At 38.8% G+C, this 18,274-nt stretch overlaps 1 protein-coding gene across 1 annotated transcript in view; it reads right to left on the bottom strand.

Annotated features, from left to right (window-relative positions):
* Positions 1 to 18,274, bottom strand: part of LOC122808968 (immunoglobulin kappa light chain-like) — a 716,203-nt gene that overhangs the window by 661,510 nt on the left and 36,419 nt on the right. Inside the window, exon 3 of the mRNA XM_044080134.1 lies at positions 3,156 to 3,458. Coding sequence (XP_043936069.1) covers positions 3,156 to 3,458 — 303 coding nt within the window. The remainder of the gene's footprint in view (positions 1 to 3,155; positions 3,459 to 18,274) is intronic.

Genomic DNA, 18,274 nt, shown 5'->3' on the forward strand with positions numbered 1-18,274 from the left:
CACCAAGAGGATCAAAGGGCTCAAACAGATGCCATATGCTGCCAGGTTAAAGAAACTCCAGCTCTACTCAGTGGCATACCGCCTGCTCAGAGGCAATTTGTGCCTGACGTATAAAGCCATGTCCAACCTGGAATTAATGGACATGCTGCACCTAAGAAAATCCAAATCCCATTGAGCTACGCGCTCGAGAGACTTGAACCTCAGCACTGAAATAAATAGGACATGCTGGAGGAACAGATTCATAACCCAGAGGCTCCCTTCACTCTGGAATAAAATCCCAGTCCAGGTTAGGCAGAGTCCCTCATTGACTCTTTTCAAGAGGAATCTTGATGAGTGGATGGGAGATCATAGGTTTACCCCGGGTATCACTTCTGTGTCACTGTTAGACAGAGGCACAGTGTACTAACCTCGAAAAAGGGCATAGCAAAATTAATTTAAAATGGGTGGCGAAAGCCAAACATACTCTGGCTAGGCTTATAAATGCCCTAGGGCAGATAGAACCTATGAACCTATGAACCTATGAATATCGTACATATCTGTTTATGGGAAAACCATTTAGAGTGTTCTGTATGCCTTGATTCATATTATGCAAAAAGAAATAGTGCTGAGCAAGTTTTAATGCCTGAAATTCATTTCTGACCTGTTTTGCAAGGTTTTGCACATTTAGGAATGATCCACTCCTGTATATTCCCTAGCTCTTAGCAAACACCTTAAGTCATTTTACCCAGGCCATCTTTGACCTCATGCCCCTTGGATATGCCGTTTCTTATAACATGTCCTTTTAGATATGGCTCGTCTGACACCATGTCGCTCATTTGTCTCTAACACATATAACAAGTTGGCTGGGGTTTTTGTTTAGATGCTTTAATACATAGAAACACATCACGATGGATAGTAGCATCATAAAATATAAACAAACTAGTTAACAGACAGAACTTACATACATACATGCTTACATCTCAACTGCCTACTCCAAAATGGCAGTCAGGCTTGCATGTGCTCAGTATTTATACACATGTGCAAGCCCTTGAATAGCTTCTTAAAGGATGTACACACATATTGATCTACAGGTGTTTCTACTATTCTTTTAGCTTTCAAGATTATGCTATCTGACATTGCCATCATCTGATTCAAGAATAATGAATTTTGATCTCGCTAAGTTACTAAAATATAAATGAGTAATGAAAAGGTTCAAGCACATGAACAGTGAAAGAAAATGTATGCTTAATGAAATCTCTCCAGTTGTCAAAAGTTAAATATTCTGGTAGCAAAATGTGTGTTAGCCAACCAGGGTACTGTAGCTGACTTCTCTTAATCTAAACTTTATTGAGCAACAATATTTTATGGGTCCATAGGTTCATAGTTAAGTAGTGGACTAGCTGCCCTTGCAAGCCGTATTAAGCCAAGCTGATTTCTCTTTATGTGCTCAAATTAACTTAACCCATTTGGTTAGAGATTGACATTACCCATCTCATGGTTTATAATTACATATTACCTCTAATGAGCATAACTGGATCATTATTTAGATAATTTAAGTGGACCCATGCATGGGATAAAACATTTAGAAGCTGCCTCCATCCATTAGTAGTACAGGGTCAGTCTGGGGTAAATTTTCTGTTTTCCATCCATAAATCCAAGGTATCCTTGAATATGGACAAGGGTGAAGTTTGTTTTATGTGACTGGGGAGTCTGTTCCAGAGCAGTGGAGTCCTCTGAGATATACCTGCCCCTCCAAACCATACTGTTAATGTTACAGACATGTAGATCCCTGGAATGAGTATTTCTGAAGCCATTTGATTTGTTGATGTGCAGTAAATTCATTAGTATTGGGTCAGAGAATGCTTTGTATGTCAGACAGATGTCACCTCTTAGCAGTCTATAGAAAACCGGGTATGGTGGCAGGACTTTGACTCTGTCCATGTGGGACATGTTGTTTAGGCCTTGTATTATTTTAGCAATGTAACTGTGTGGGTGTCGCAGTTGTTGCATGTGTATGAACAGATTCATACCAAAGGCATCCTTATATTTAATGATTGGCCTAATGAGGGCCGAGTAAAAGGGAATAATGGCATCCCTTTATCGAGACACAAGCCATTTGTTTGTAATCTGTATAATATAAAAGGACATTCTTACAACACTGGACACATGTTGGTTAAAAGTTTGGTCACTGTCCACATAAGTTCCCACATCTCAAGCAACTGGTTCAACTCTTGGGGGCATATTATTAATGTGGTAGTTCTCTGGGACTGATGATTTCTCAAAGGATACAATAATGCACCTTTTGGCATTAGTTTCAATCCATAATTTAGGCACCAGTTATTTATTTGGGGCAAACATTCCTACAGGGTGGAAAAGTCATTTGGGGATTCAATAACTGCTTCTAGCTTGCAATCACCTGCAAATGTAGTCAGCCAGAAACCTTTGATATTGGTTTTTACTTCAGAAAAGTAAATGCCAAACAGGAGAGGTCCCAGCACAGAACTCTGTTGAACTTTAGTGCTGACTGCTCTCTTTGTGGAGATAATTTCCCCTGTTTTGATTTCCTGCATCATATCTATGAGCTAGTTGGCATTCCAGTAGATGACACAGAAGTTTATTCCCAGTTTATTTAGCTTTTTTACTCTCCCTAAGTGGGAATTTGTGTCAAAAGCTTTGGTGAGGTCAAGGTATGTAGTGTGTATCATTTTTACCTTCATCCATTGCTTTGGCGACCTTTTCAAAAATATCCATTAGGCTGAATAAGCATAACCTGTCCTTGACAAATTCAGCGTTTGGAGGTTCCTTATATTCTGACTGATTAGTTTCATGACAAGTCTTTATATGGCTTTGCATTTGAGGTTGTCAGACTTATGGGTTTGTAATTCCCTGGGTCTGTGTAAGGACCTTCTTTATGAAGGGGAATGACTGTAGCTGTTCTCCATTTGCTTCGTACAAAACCTTTTTGGATTCTGAGATTGAACGGTGTTGTTACAGGTATGGCAAGCAAGGAAACATGATAAAACACTCCACAGCATACAACCTAGAAAGATAATTTTTAAAATCTACTTTTTCACATCAGCAAGTGTTAAATCAGCAGCATTGCTGTTAATAAATGTTTTAAAGTGAAAGTCCATACTACGTAAATGTATCCCTTTCTTATTAATAACATACATTACCTTCGGTGATCATTGTGTAGTTATAGGTCTTACTTTCTTCTCCAGTTACACACTGAATGGAAGGCTGATTGATCCAGGTGTCATAGGATAGTGTCAAATCATTAGTAATACTGTAGTCACCTTCAGCACTAATAATTTGAAAACCCATTCCTCCTGTCAAATGTTTTCCAGAGACATTCCAATAAATCTGCATGCTTTCAGGAGGGTCATATACCAAACATACAAGTGTCACATTAAGTCTTAAAGTTATCATGTCTTGTGAAGGACCAGTAATAAATATGGAAGGTTTCGTCAAAGTTCTGCCTGCATGTTAAAAGAAAGAAATATGTGAAGTTGTGTTTATTCATCATGAATAAGTTATTTAAACAAGATATCCATTTAACAGCATTGATTTATCTATATATTTATCAGGATATTGTGCTGGCAAAATATAACACTTGAGATAGGATTTACCTTTTATTGCAGCCATTTTAAGTATCAGATGAAAATAAAATTGTCATATATTCATAAGGCATTATGTAAGAGTAACATGTTTGTAAGCAACGTCCACACATTTACAAATTCCCTAAATATGAGTACAACAATAATAATTTGTTTGCACTTCCCAGGAGACAACCCTAGTGGTTGAATGTTGATTAAACCTAGTGGTTTAATTGTAATTGTGATATGAGTGCATGCTTATTTATTTATAAGTGTGTTTTTGCACCATTTACTCCTTACTATTCTCAAAAAGTATCCCCAAATTTTTAGACTATTAACTTTTTTGATTATTATGGAGACAGCCAGTGATTTGGTGACTATGAGAATATGTGTAATGAAAGGTGCAGGTCATTCTTGATGAAGCAAATTGGACTGCTGATCTTCTCATCCCAAGGTGACACATACTGAACTCCCCCTGGAATAACATCAACTACTTGAATAATTGTCACAGTGAATTGCCTTTCTTTGAATCTGGGCATTAATCTTTGGAAAGGTAGGACTGCTCTAAGGCCAGTGTCTTACCTTCAGCTTACGCAGCCATAATAGGTTCCATTATGTTTCTCAGCACGTATTTTTGAATTCAGTATCTCAAGTCATTCACACCTACATGAAACTCTACAGTTCATAGCCATATTTGTCCTGTTTAAGAAACAAGGCAACTGTTATAAGATCATGGATCCTGACACAAGAAAGGCAATTAACAACCTGTTTTAGTTCAACCTAGTAAGTATCGAGTCTATATGCCTAACAACTGCGTGGCTTGTTATTTGGACATTCCTACTTGGATGAGCAGACTTAGTAACAGTAGAACAGCTGAAGCCTTCAGCCTTGTAACTCCCAAAGTTATGGAATTACGGTGGAGCTGTGTTACTGGGAAGCTGCTCAGGCTCTTTAATCCTAATTCTTGGAGGCCTGAGAGTGATTTGTTTTAACAACCTCAGCAGGTGGTGATTTAGTATGATGTTTTAGAGGCATGAATGAGTTTAGACATGGCTTGCCAACCATTTGTGGAAATGAGAAGGTGTCCTTATGGATGTATATATAAATTTACGCTATAAGTCAAGTAATATTTGCCTGATAATAAGGGGTTGCCAGACAATTAGGCAGTTCCCTCCCTGTCTCAGAATACTAAGTGTAATGAAGCTAGTGACCAAAGGGATTAAGTGAGTTTGAACGTCTATGTTTGTCAGCAGACTCAATTTACTGAGGGCAGGAATGATATACTGAACCAATTTAGTCAGTAGACAGTGATGATATGTTCATAGGATCAGGGGATCAAAGGAGGTTACTAGGCTAATGGTCCTAGGGCCCTTACAAGCCTAACCAAGTACAACCCATGTTCTCAAGAATATCAAGGTATCAAGTTGAACTAATTCAACAACTACTGCCCAGTTCAAGAGGGACACGGGTGAAACTCCAACCAATCGTCAAAACTACACTTAAATAGGGTCAGTGAGGGTCTGTATTTTACCTGAATTGGAAGTTTGTTCCAGAGGAGAAGTAACCTCTGTGAGACATATATGTCTCTCTAGCAAGTCCTGTTGATGTCACATACTAGGTTTAGCTCCCTAGAACAAGTGCATCTTATACCATTTGATTTATGAATGTGCAGCATTTCCATTAGAGCAGGATCTGAAATTGCTTTATATGCAAGGCAGAGGTTACCTCTGAGTAGTCTATAAGACACAAAGTATAGTGACAGTGAACTCAATCTGTTAATGTATGACATATGCTAAAGACCCTGAATTTTATTTGTAAGAAACCATTGAGGTCTTTCCAGTTGCTGCAGATGCCTGGTAAGATACATACAAAAGGTAGCATTGTAGTCTATTATTGGTCTGATGAATGAGGAGTACAGAGGGGTTATAACCTCTTTTGTTCTGAATGCAATGCCCTTACTTATGAGGTATGTGACATAGAAAGCCTTTCTTATCACTGGGGAGATGTGGTGGTTAAAGGAAAAGTTACTATCAACCTGCTTGCCCAAATCTCTCACCACTGATTGCATGCTTAGGGTGTTGTTATTAATGTAGCAATCTGCAGGGACATTGTCCTTACCAAAGGGAATGATAATGCATCATTTTGAATTGAGTTTTAGCCCATGACTTTGCCAGCAGTCATTTGTCTTGTGCAAGTTTCTCTTGTAGGATGTTGATATCATCTGGGGACTCAATGACTGCACCCAGTTTGCAATAATCAGAAAACTTTGCCAGCCATAGGCCTTTTGTTTTAGTCTGTACATCTCAGAAGTAGATTCCAAACAATAGGGGCCCCAGCACCAATCTCTGTGGAACACCACTGGTTACAGGTCTGCTGGTGGAGGCAGAGTCATCTATTTTGACTGTGTGCGTTCTACCAGTGAGCCAGTTTGCAACCCACCTGACAGTATAAGGGTTTATATCCAACTGAGTGAGTTTATCAATGATGCCTGAGAGGGGAATATTATCAAAGGTCTTGGCCGGGTCCAGGTAGGCTGTATGGATGGATTTGCCTTCATCCAGTACTTGGTGACTATCTCAAAGAAGTCCACCAAGTTCAAAAGGCAGGATCTCCCTTTAATGAAGTCAAACTGGGATGGGTCAAGTACTTGGAGGTCTCCTATATCTTTGCTGATAAGGTCCATGATTATTCTTTCCATAGAATAGGCTGGTCAGGCTTATTGCCCTATAGTTCCCAGGCTCAGTGGAGGCACCTCCTTTATGTAACGAGCCGATGGTTGCTGTTTTCCTTTCAGCGGGTACAAAGCCAGTGCTTAGAATGTGGTTAAAAAGAGTCTCCAGCAGTGCAGCTAACTCTTGTTGTAATCTATTTAGAATGCAGCCTGGGATATTATCAGGTGGCATAGATGTTGTGTTTTTGGCTTTGGAGAGAGAGTTTATGACCTGCTCTTTGGAGATACTAGGTGAAGGGCAGGTGGTAGGCATGCTTTGGTGGATATGTGGCAGGGATGGGGGGGGGGATTTTCACTGAACCTGTCAGTTAGCAGGTTGGCTATTTCTGCGGGTTCAGTATATGTGGTGCAATTAACAACCAGTTCTTCTCAGAGCTGGGTTTTTTTCTTTAAGGTTTCTGGCATATCTAAAGAAGGCCTTATGTTTACCCTTAGTGAAGGAGGCTAATTTGGATTCATAGTTACGTTTAGAATGCCTTACAATGTGTCTTATTTGCTTGCTTAAGTCGAGGAGGGAATTCTTCCAATTCAGAGACTGTTTATTCCTGCTCTTGGACAGTAATTTATTTCTCTTACTGTATAACCTGTTAATGACAGATGTCCAGCAGGCAGGCTTGTTCTTTCTTGAGGATCTTGCTTTGGTCTTATCAGGTATGGCTGAGTCAATATATTTGTAAAAATGCTTATACAAGACATTGGTGTAAATCCCAGTAAAGTGTCCATGCCATCAGTGAGGGCAGGGGCTACTAAGTTACTAATGCTGTCAGGTATTAGGTTGTAATTGGCTTTGGAGAAGTTTTTTAGTCTAGTTGCTGCTAATGGAGGATCAGATGTTATTGTTACTTCTAATAAGACTGATTTATGATCTGACCTCACTGGGGGGGGGGGGGCACACACATTGGAATGGTGCAACAATCACCCATGTTAGTGAGCACAAGATGTAGAATGTTTGTGCCCCTTGTGGAGGTGTCATCCAACTGGTCCAGGGCATTGGAGTTGATGATGTCCAAGAACCTTTGGGCAAGTGTGTTAGTACACATATAATTTACTCAATCTATGGATGGGTAGTTAAAGTCACCTAAAACCAGGGTGTTTGGTTTCATCTTGAATGAATGATTCAAGTAGATCTAAGTATGTAGTGTGGGTATTCTGGTTCATGAAGGGGGTCCTATAACTGCCAGTAACTTAGAGAGCGGTCTTTCCTACAGTCATTTGGACCTGGATTAATTCAAGGAAATCTTTTTTGTTTAACCAGTCTAGAAGTGTATTTATCTTTTGATGAATATTGATACTCCACCTCCTTTAGTTCTCGCACTTTCAGTTTGTAGTCTGAATGTGTGGAGGGCATTATAACTCGGTATGACCAGAGTGCATTCCACTGCCTTAAACCAAGTCTCTGTGACTGCACAGATGTCAGCATTTTCTAAGGTGAGTAAGAACAAAAGAACAATGCACCAAGGTAGCACACAATAGCATCTTTAATAAAATAAACAAAAGAAAACAGTGGTAAGCGCTTTCGCAACACTCAGTTGCTTCTTCAGACAAAATGTTAAAACAGCTAATTTCTTAAATACTCTTGAAACCAATTAACATAATTAGTGATGTCATACCTGAAGGAGCATTTAGTGGCTGAATTTATTGAAACGATCGATTTACACCAAAATAAAGCTAACACAGGAGCCATTCCTAAAAAAAACACGCCTTTTGCCATCCTCGACAATATCGCAGGCTCATATGACATCCACATCAGCACAGTGAATGTAAATAATATATACAAACACCCTAGCAGTTTTATTCCAAATATTCCACCTAGTATTCAGAGGTTTACTGACATGTGTGAGATGGCTTTCAGAGATATAAATGAGCAAGATTTCAGTAATTATCATTTCAGCAATTTAACTGTTGATGAGCAAAGAGCATTGTATGAACTGAAGAACTTACACTCCCTGGTTATTAAAGAGGCTGACAAGGGAGGTGGTGTTGTCCTCTTAGACAAACAGTTATATATACAGCAAATGCATAAATTATTATTAAATAATGATACATATCTACCTATCTCTAAAATCACAGTTAATGCTATTATTGATAAAATTTCATTTTTACTTTTTGATTTACTTATTACAGGATTAATAGATGAGTCATTGTTTAAATATTTTAATGTTTTAAAACCAATTGTCCCTAAAATTTATGGCTTACCGAAGATTCATAAAGACTTGACTTTACCACCTATGCGACCTATAGTGTCTGGGGCCGGTTGGTGCACCGAGCCCCTTTCGATTTTTGTTGAGGACACTTTACATGGTCTGCTGGATAACTGTCATACCATTTTAAGAGACACCAAGATGTTTCTCGAAAGATTACATAACAGAATAGCCAGTATTGAAATAGATATGGACTTTGTATTGATTACTATGGATATAGAGTCTTTGTTCACCAGCATTCCCAACTTATGGGGTATTGAGATGATTAGAGAATTTCTTACAACTAACAGGTGTTTTATGAACAATAAAGTTCAATTAATATGTAGCTTGCTAGAAATCATATTGGAAAATAATGTTATGACATTTCAGGAACAGTTCTTTTTGCAAAAGGTTGGCGTGGCCATGGGTATCCCCTGTGCCAATAGCTACGCCAACCTAGCTTTAGTTTGTTGGGAAGAAACATTTGTTCTTTCCAGCCAAAATCCCTTTATAGAACATGTATTATGGTATGTACGGTTTGTGGATGACATTTTTATGTTATGGAAAGGTGATGGTTTGAATTTTGCATCCTTTGTGACTTACTTACATACTACTACTGATTTTCTAAGATTTTCATATCAGATCTCTGCTGAAAATATTGATTTTCTTGATGTACATTTGACTAAATCTGATCTAAATAATCTAAGGAGTCAAGTTTACCACAGACCTACTAGAAAAAATACATACCTGCATAAAACAAGCATGCACCCCAGACATATTCCAAGAAATGTATTAAAAGGGCAAGTATTCAGGACCCTGAGATTACACAACAATGATGAGGATGCAAATGCAGCACTTAGTAATTTCAAATGTGATTTTCTCCAAAGAGGCTATAATACTACTGAGATTGATAAAACAGTCTCTGATGCCTGGAAATTGAGGCACACAAAATGCAGACCCTATTTTAATCCAGCCATGGATAATCCTGCTACTAATAGCAATGGTACCTTGCCTATTAATGAGTTTAGAGTAGTGTTTCAGTTTGCCAGCAACATAAACCAATATATTGATGTTGTTAAGAAACACTGGTACCTTTTGCAAGAAGTATCTAATCTAAATGCTATCACCACTAGCATTCCACAGTTTAGCTTTAGGAATAATAAATCACTCAAACAGCATCTTTGTAATAGAGAGACACACAAGCCAAATTCTCTTTCCACACGTCAGGGTACCTATCCAAGCAGGTCATGTAGTGCATGTCCTTACAGTTATAGCACAAATACATATACTCATCCAACAAAACAGTTCCATCTGTATTCCCATACATATGCTGATTGTAAAAGTACTGATGTGGTTTATTATGGTTTCTGCAAGAGATGTCCTGTTTTCTATGTTGGCAAGACTAATAGATCTTTTAAAGATAGAATTTTGGAACATCTTCGTGATATCAGGAATAGAAAACATACAAATGCATTAGCTAATCATGTCATGAACACTGATCCCTCACATTCCTTCCAGTTTTTTGTCTTACAACAGATACATAAAAATTTGAGAGGAGGGGATATAGAAAATATTACTGAAGGTTGTGAACAAAAATGGATAATGAAACTTAATGCAGACAAATATCCAGGTCTTAATGGTACCACATCTCTGGTCCCTTTTTTGAAAGCCAGACGCCTTAAACACAAATAATTTTAAGCATAATATTTATTGCCTCTTACTTATGACTGAATTTTACATAATTGATTTTTTAAAAAGGTTTTTTATGCTTAGTAGAAGCTTATGTTATGTATTTTATCTGATTTATGTTTAGTTTTTGTCTGTGCCTTTAAATGCTCCTTCAGGTATGACATCACTAATTATGCTAATTGGTTTCAAGAGTATTTAAGAAATGAGCGGTTTTAACATTTTGTCTGAAGAAGCAACTGAGTGCTGCGAAAGCGCTTACCACTGTTTTCTTTTGTTTATTTTATTAAAGACGCTATTGTGTGCTACCTTGGTGCATTGTTCTTTTGTTCTTACTTCATGTTTTTATGCACCTTGGTTTTACCTACAGCCGTTTTTGTTTGATAGTACTATTTTCTAAGGTGAGGGCTGCTTCCAGTGAGTGCAGTTTTAGGTTTAGACTCCTAGCATTTAGCAGCGTAACCTTGAGGTTGCTTTTTGAAGATATTCTTACATTGGGAATTTTGTTGTTGTGACATTGCCTAAAAAAGGCAGTATGGGGGAGGCAAGATCCTTAGCCAGTAACCAAAATCCTAGAGGTGACAGATGAAGACTATCTTTGCCAAAACAGTGTGGTCTATCTACCATGTCATCCCAGGTTAACAGGCACTGGATTCCCTTAGAATGACACCAGAAACTAAGCTAATTGTTAAAGTCAATCATTTTTTTGTTTATATTGTGGTATCATCTTAGGTGAAGGTAGTATGCTGCTCAAGGCTAGGGAAATATCTGCCTGAGACACATATTCAGAGAGCTTAGTCATGTCTCTCTTCATATAGTGCAGTGAGGTACGTCTCATGTCATTCACACTAACATAAACTATGGCAAAGTCATAATGGTACTTGTGGAGAAACTTTGGTGTGTGTGTGATTTGGTGGACTCTGGCACATGAAATACAGCTGACTGTAACCTTTTTCTTGTCCAGCCTGGTGAGTGGGACATCTGTGTATAACACTATGGAGTTGCCTATGACCAAAAAATTTAGTTTAGATGTGCTTTGCCTTAGGGGTTTGTTTAGTGCGACACTTGTGCTTGTGGTTTTATGTGTACTGAGTGCTGTAGGTACTGTATTAGTGTAATATGTTTGAGTTTCAGAGGTCTCTAGTGTTTAGCTAAATTTCTGGTGAGTACCTCCGCATATGATGGTTTATGCGTTGAGAGCATGGTTTCTGCAGGAGGATCTGGGCTGACAACCTATTCAGTGTCACTGTTCTGTAAACAAGAAAGCAACGATTCCAAATTCTTAGTGTATATGCATCTCTCACAAATTGAGCTTGAGTGGTTTAAGAGTAGTGGGTTGTCAGTGTACATGAGGCAATTGCTACACTGACTCAGGATACCCATGTCAATGAGGCTGGCAGAGGAAGTGGAGGAGAATGACCACCCATAATACTAGAAGTAAATTTGATTACTTTAATAAGGAAGGATGTGGTTTAATTGGGGGTTTAATGCTGGGTTTATACTAATGGGGCACAAGGGTTACAAGACTATTAGGGATTAGGAGATTCCAATTCAAGTGGCAAATGATGTACAAAACCCAGCTGAGGTGCTTTCCAAGTACCTAAGTGCAATTTAAGGGACTCCTCAGTTGAAGCACGGGCAGCTTCAAAGGGAAAATAAATCTACTTTAGCTTTTGCGTCTATAACTGCCAGCGGTTACCTCCACTGAGCAGTGCTGCGTGAAGGTACACTAGACGCAAACAGATGCCTCATATTGCTCAGATGGAGATAGTTGACTGGTAGCTGGTCACCAAATTTTGTGGAGCTGTGTTAAAACAGGATCACACCCATGCAAATGCGGGGCTTATGTAGCAACTGTGAGAACCCTTTTTTAAAACAGGTTAAGCAATTTTCAAACAGGCTGGCCAATGGAAATGCTCAATACTGAGCCTTATTCCAACAATCTCCAACTCAGATGGGTCCTTTGCTACACTATTCTGCCATGAGGGTGCAGGGGGGCCCTCTTAATATTTTACTGCTCAGATAATTCCAATCAATCTAGATTCAGCAAATCTGAATCTAGCCTATGGTATAAAATACACAATTACTAGAAAATACAAAGTGCAGGAGAAACAGTCTCAAACAGGAAATAGTTAAAACAGTGAAACAGCAAAACAGTTTTAAATGGCTAAAACACTTAAAGTTGGTGGCAATTCAGTAATACACAATTTAAAAGTGCAGTGCATTGAATAAAACACTTATTTTTCTGTAGATTTCAAAGGATGCCTTGGATTTTGTTTTGATTCACTCCAGAGATCAGAGAAAGGTTGATAATAGGTTAGACAAAGATGCACTAACAGTGATGCAACAAATAGTTCAACTTATGTGAAGAATATTTTTAACACAGTCTTATCCAAGAGTAGCACACAGCTAGAGTTCAGTACAGTAGACATATTCAATTATCATAGCAATAGCATAAGAGCTGAAGTGGTAGTATAAATTAAACACAGTAATAACTGAGAGTAGTACACAGCAATACTTTTGGTACAGTATACAATTACAGTAATATGACAGCAACAATAGTATGAATGGATGCAGGTTCAGTTGTCACTAGTAGAATGACAAGAGCTTGGCTAGGATGCCGCAAAGCAAAACAAAATTCATACCTTAGACATATAATTAAAGTAGGCATCATACAATGATTGCTTCCATGATGGTAGAGTTAAAAGGCTGTTGTGCCACACAATGATTATTTATAGTGCAAATTGATAGTGCATACTGATTATTTTATAATGCATATTTATCATATATGCAGGCCACTATTGCCTGCAGCCAAGTATTAGCTATCATATATAACTAGCCTATCAACAAAGGGAAGTGTAGATATCAATAACTTTTGGTGTTGACTATGAACTGACCTGGGAACAGCAAGGTGGTACTATAAGAATAACAACAATAATTTGATAAACTGACTTGCAGGGAAGACATTTTTTCTAAATAAGGAACAACAGCATAAAGAAACAACGCAGTCAAAATAGGAGCAATAGGGATTTGTCAAAACATTTTTAGGGAATACTGATACAATTATGTATAATTCCCTATAAAACAACCAGAGGTTGTATTACTAGCCTCAAAAACAAAAGCAAAAGAGCAGCTGCAGCTTTTAATGAAAATGCAGCAATTCTAATGCCATGTTATGCTCTACTATTCTAAAAGGAATAAAAATATTGCTTTGATCCAGACATACATATTCTTTTCTTCATCAAAGTTCACTGCCGGTAGGATGAGTCTAGCTAGTGCTAAATCCTATACTTAAAAAAAAATAAACTGCAATTCAGACAGGCAACAGTGAATCACAGGTCTACAAGAGAACATGTGCTAGTGTTTGTTGTCATTTGCTCTAAATTTCAAGTCCCAAACTCTCAGTAGTTCAATCCCACTCCATTACTTATCCCTCCCATCACTTGACCCTACTAAACTGCATAGCCCTAATAAAGCATTTATGCTGATCCCACGAGGTCCTTGATCCTAATTTAATGTACCCCTCATAAAGTTCCTGATTAATCAGTAAACCTAAACGCCCCTCTTGAGCTCAAATTTTAAACTACAATACACTCCAACTTCCAAGCATTAAAACTCACCTCTTACTCCCTAAACCTAAAGTTGCCTCCTGCTCCTTAAACCTAAAGACCCTGATTGCTCCGTAACCCTTAACTCTCCTCCTTTTCTCACTAACCCTAAAGAACACTCCCCTTATCCCAAAAACCTAAATTCCCATCCTGATCACTGCTTAAAAACCTAACCTATACTTCAGCTTCCTTGCACCCTCTCCCTGTGGCTGGTGCACTTACTTTACATAAACTCAGCTACTCTTGGTGAGTTGTATCGGCCCTACTCTTTCCACAGCGGCTACATTTTGCCCAAACATGTTGCCTAGTTCAAGCATGAGTGTCATCCCATGTAAGCTACAAGATGACTGAGACTCAGACTTTGCGACAGTAGTCTTCAAGTGCCTGAGACTCAAACACTTGTAGAAGGTCTCTGAATCACCTGCAGCAATGCCTTTCACATGTTTTATAGGGCATTTTAACCCCTTTGCCCTTCTGAACATGGATGGAACTACAGCCACAATGGTTGAAGGGAGCATTATTTGGTATCACAATATTCAGCTTATCCATTCATTTGCATTTTAGTTCTACAGGTCCAATGACTGCAATTCTGGTATATGCTTTTTCAATAGTCACCCCAACAGTTATATACCATATGTTATTGCTAAAGCTTTTGTAACTGTTAGCTACACTATTATTTTAAAATAAATGCTTTTGCAAATGTTGCAGTTCTCCAGGTCATAATTGCCACTCTGTTCTTGATCTATCTGGCCCTGCCTAGAAATGTCAGTCTTTCTACATTGCTTCATGATTTTCTTTAAAAAGTTAAGAAGTAACATCTGGATAATACATTGTGCAAGTTCAGCTTACCATAACAGTAGCCTTAGCTATATGGGTTATGTCCTGCCATGGATGTAACAGACGGCTACCTTGCAAAGTTTCAAGGTGCCATCCATGGTGCCCAAACTCCCAAGCAGCTTGAAATGAGCTGAATAAAAGACAAGTTTGGGCACAAAGCCCTTCAGAGCATTCCTGCCAGCACAGAGAGAGAGGGAGGCAAAGCCCAGAAATACAATAATCTGAACAACAAACAAATAAATGCCCACAACCTGTCATAAAAACATACACAAATATAAGACGGGGTGGAAGGAGGAAGTGGCTACTGTAGCAGTGATCATTTGAACATCTATTGTTATGGTAAGTTCAGTTTACACAACTGTACTCTGTTCTTCATTTTGATCACTGCTGCAGTAGTCTTAGCTATATGGGTATATTACCATTGCTAACTATATTTGGAAGGAGGAAGAAAAAGGGTCTAGGAGCCCCTGGAGAATAGTCCTAGCAAAACCTGATCTAGACCTAGAGAAGAAAGCAATCTTACAGACTTTGTAAAACTATGTACAGAGCACCAAAGCAGCTTCTAGAATACTTCTAGAATCCAGCACTTTCCAAAAAAGCCATAGACAAAGCCAAGGCCCTGGTAGATTAGGCTTTGACCCTGCCTAGAATAGGCCTGTCATGCTGAGTATAACAAAAGGTAATAGCCTTAGACAACTGTTTGGAAATAATCTGCTTTGACACAGGTTTTCCCTTCTTACATTCTCAAGATATTAACAATTGCTTCAAAGACCTGAAAGATTTAGTTCTGTCAAGACTGTACCCAAGTTTCCTGTGAACATGCAAGGTATGTAGTATCCTTTCTCCCTCTTTTTTAAGTTCAGGAAAGAAAATGGGAAGATAGATAGCTTGGCTTAAAGTAAACATGGATAGCACTTTAGCCGGAAAAGAAGGATAAGTTCTCAATGAAATTCGGTCCCTATAGAAAATGAGCTAGAGTTGACTCATCCTAAGAGCCTGCAACTTGGATATCCTTCTTTCAAAGGTCAGAGCAATCAGAGCTGCTTCAAATGGAGCAAGTGTTAGCTTCTCTAACACATAATTAAGATCCCAAGGAGGGGTCCCTGGTTTACTTTCAGGTCTCTTATGAAAACCCCCTTTCATGAACATTTTGTTATGATACTGTCTTGAAAGATGAGGCTCCATGGGCAGACATGCTGAAATGGCTGAATATTGAACATTGACTGAGGCCAGAGGATAGTAACTAAATCAAATAATGTAAAACTAGAGAACAACTAGCCCTGAATGGCGTGGATATGTTGTTGGGACCAACTAGAAAACCTTTTCCATTTGCTAATACACAATTTTCTAGTAGCAGGCTTTCTTGCCTCCATTAGTACTTGTTGCACAACCTCAGAAAACAGGTGCCTAAAAGGAATTAAGACCCTATCATCCAGGCAGCCAACTGAAGATGATTGATGATGGAGTGTATCAAACACCCTTACTCTTCTGTAAATAGATCCATTCTAGGAGGAAACCTTTGGCAATTGCCCCTGTCATTTCGAAAAGAAAGGAGAACCATGGTTGCCTGGGCCAGAAGGGAGCCAACACAATGTATGTGGAGGATTTCTTCTGAACCTTCAGAAGTAACCTGGATATTAGTAGAAAGGGTGGAAAGGCAGCCAGGAAAATTTCTGACCAAAGAAAAGAAAAGGCATCTATTTTCCATGTCTTTATGTGTAAAATCATTTTGCCAGTTGATAGTTCAGAGCGGCAGCAAAGAGGTCTACTCGAGAAACTCCCCATATATGGATCAAATCTTGGAAGGCTCCCTGATGTATTTTCCATCCAGGGTTCTGCCCTGGTCCTGTTCAGCTTGTCTTTACCACAGCTTTGCTCTGATGTAACATAGGGTGCCTGTAGAGTGAGACTGTGCAGTGAAGCTAAATCCCAAACTAACATGGCTAGTCTGCAAAGGGGGTATGACCTGGTTTCTCCTTGCTTGTTGATGTACCACATGACTGTGGTATTGTATGTAACAACTTGAAGAGGTCCTGATGACCATAGCTGGTTCACAGAGTTGAGAGTCCTGATCAGGGCAAGCATCATTTTGATATCATGTGCTTGCATCTGTCCTTGGTCCGCACACCCCATGCACTTTTATCCTTTCCAAAACTGCCCCCAAGCAAAGTCCAAAGAATCTGTGGTGACTGACTGCTTTGGAGCAGAGATGCAGAAGGGGAAACCTGGATTTAAGTATATTGGTTGCCTCCACCAGAACATTTTTCTTCTAACAATCTCCAATACTGGGATGTGAAAAAATAAAGAGTTTTGATGTTGGGACCAATGATACAGTATTTCAGATAACACTGTATTTTTCTCATGTGGAGTTTTGTTAGGTTTATCATGATAATTATAGATACCATGAAACCCTAAATTCTGAGGTACTCCCTTGTGGTGACTGAAGTCTGAATGGAAAACTTTAGAAATATATCTAGATAAACATCTATTTTTTTATGTGGAAGAAAAGCTGTATGAGCTGAGATGTCTAGATGATATCTCAGGAACATGATCCTGTGTGAGGGAGTCAAGAAAGACTTTTGAATGTTGTCTTGGAATCCCAGCTTGTGCAAGAGACCTCTCACCCTGGAAAGATTTTGAAAAAGACTCTGCAAAGTTAAGCAAGTCATCTAAATAAGGAAAAATGTGGATATTCTGTAGCCTACAATGAATTATAATTGGAACCATACACGTTATTAAAACTGTCAGTGCAGTAGATAATCCAAAGCATATGGCATATAACTGATAATGTGATCCAGACACAGAAAACCTTAAGAAATGCCTAAAGTCTGGATGAATAAGGATGCGGTGCTAAGCATCTTTTAAGTCTAGTGTTACCAGGAAAACTTGAAAGAGGAAGAAGAAGAGTTAACAGGTTGTGAAGTGATGTTTTTAATTGGGCACTATCACAAAACATGTTTAGGAAACAAAGCTCCAGAACTGGCCTTCAAACAGGTTCTTTTTGTTTTGGCATTAAGAACATCCTTAAATAAAACCTCCTTGCCAACTGGGAAGGAGCGGCTGGTTCTCTTAGCTCTTGTGACAGCATGTGATAAAGAACAGGAGAAAGCAATAGAGTTTGATCTGCAGGATGAAAGATGACCCCCATGTAAAGGAACAATTCCCTTCCACTGCCATCTGTAACCCCACTGAATGAATCTTGCAACCCACTTGTATAAAACAATTTTTGCCAAAGAAAAAAAATGGAGATTTAGGCTTTCTGGAGGACAGTAGCAGTCAGGGTGGGAGGGAGTTGCAAGGTCTTTTGAAAAGTCATTCAGACTTGTTGGACTGCCTTTGGTTTCTGGGGGTTTTAGACTTATTTTTACAACCACCTCGCCACTTCTTCTTAAATGTCTATTATCCGAGTTCTGTTGATGATGTTCTTTTCTTTTTTTCTTTTTTTGCCTAAATTGGATGAGGAGAAAGAAAATCTCTTGGAAAATTTGGAAAAGGAGGGCTGCAAAATCTTACAGATCCCCTGGATCAGCTTGCCCCTTTCATCACACTTTTTGATCACCTCTGCAGCAAAAGGGCCAAAGAATACATCTTTGTCTAAGGGAGAATTTAAAATCTCATTTTTAAATCATCTGGAAGGTTCAGAGAATGCAGACAAGC

Source organism: Protopterus annectens, chromosome 8.part0 (genome assembly GCF_019279795.1).
Source record: "Protopterus annectens isolate FY-2018-M chromosome 8.part0, PAN1.0, whole genome shotgun sequence".
Classification (NCBI taxonomy): domain Eukaryota; kingdom Metazoa; phylum Chordata; order Ceratodontiformes; family Protopteridae; genus Protopterus; species Protopterus annectens.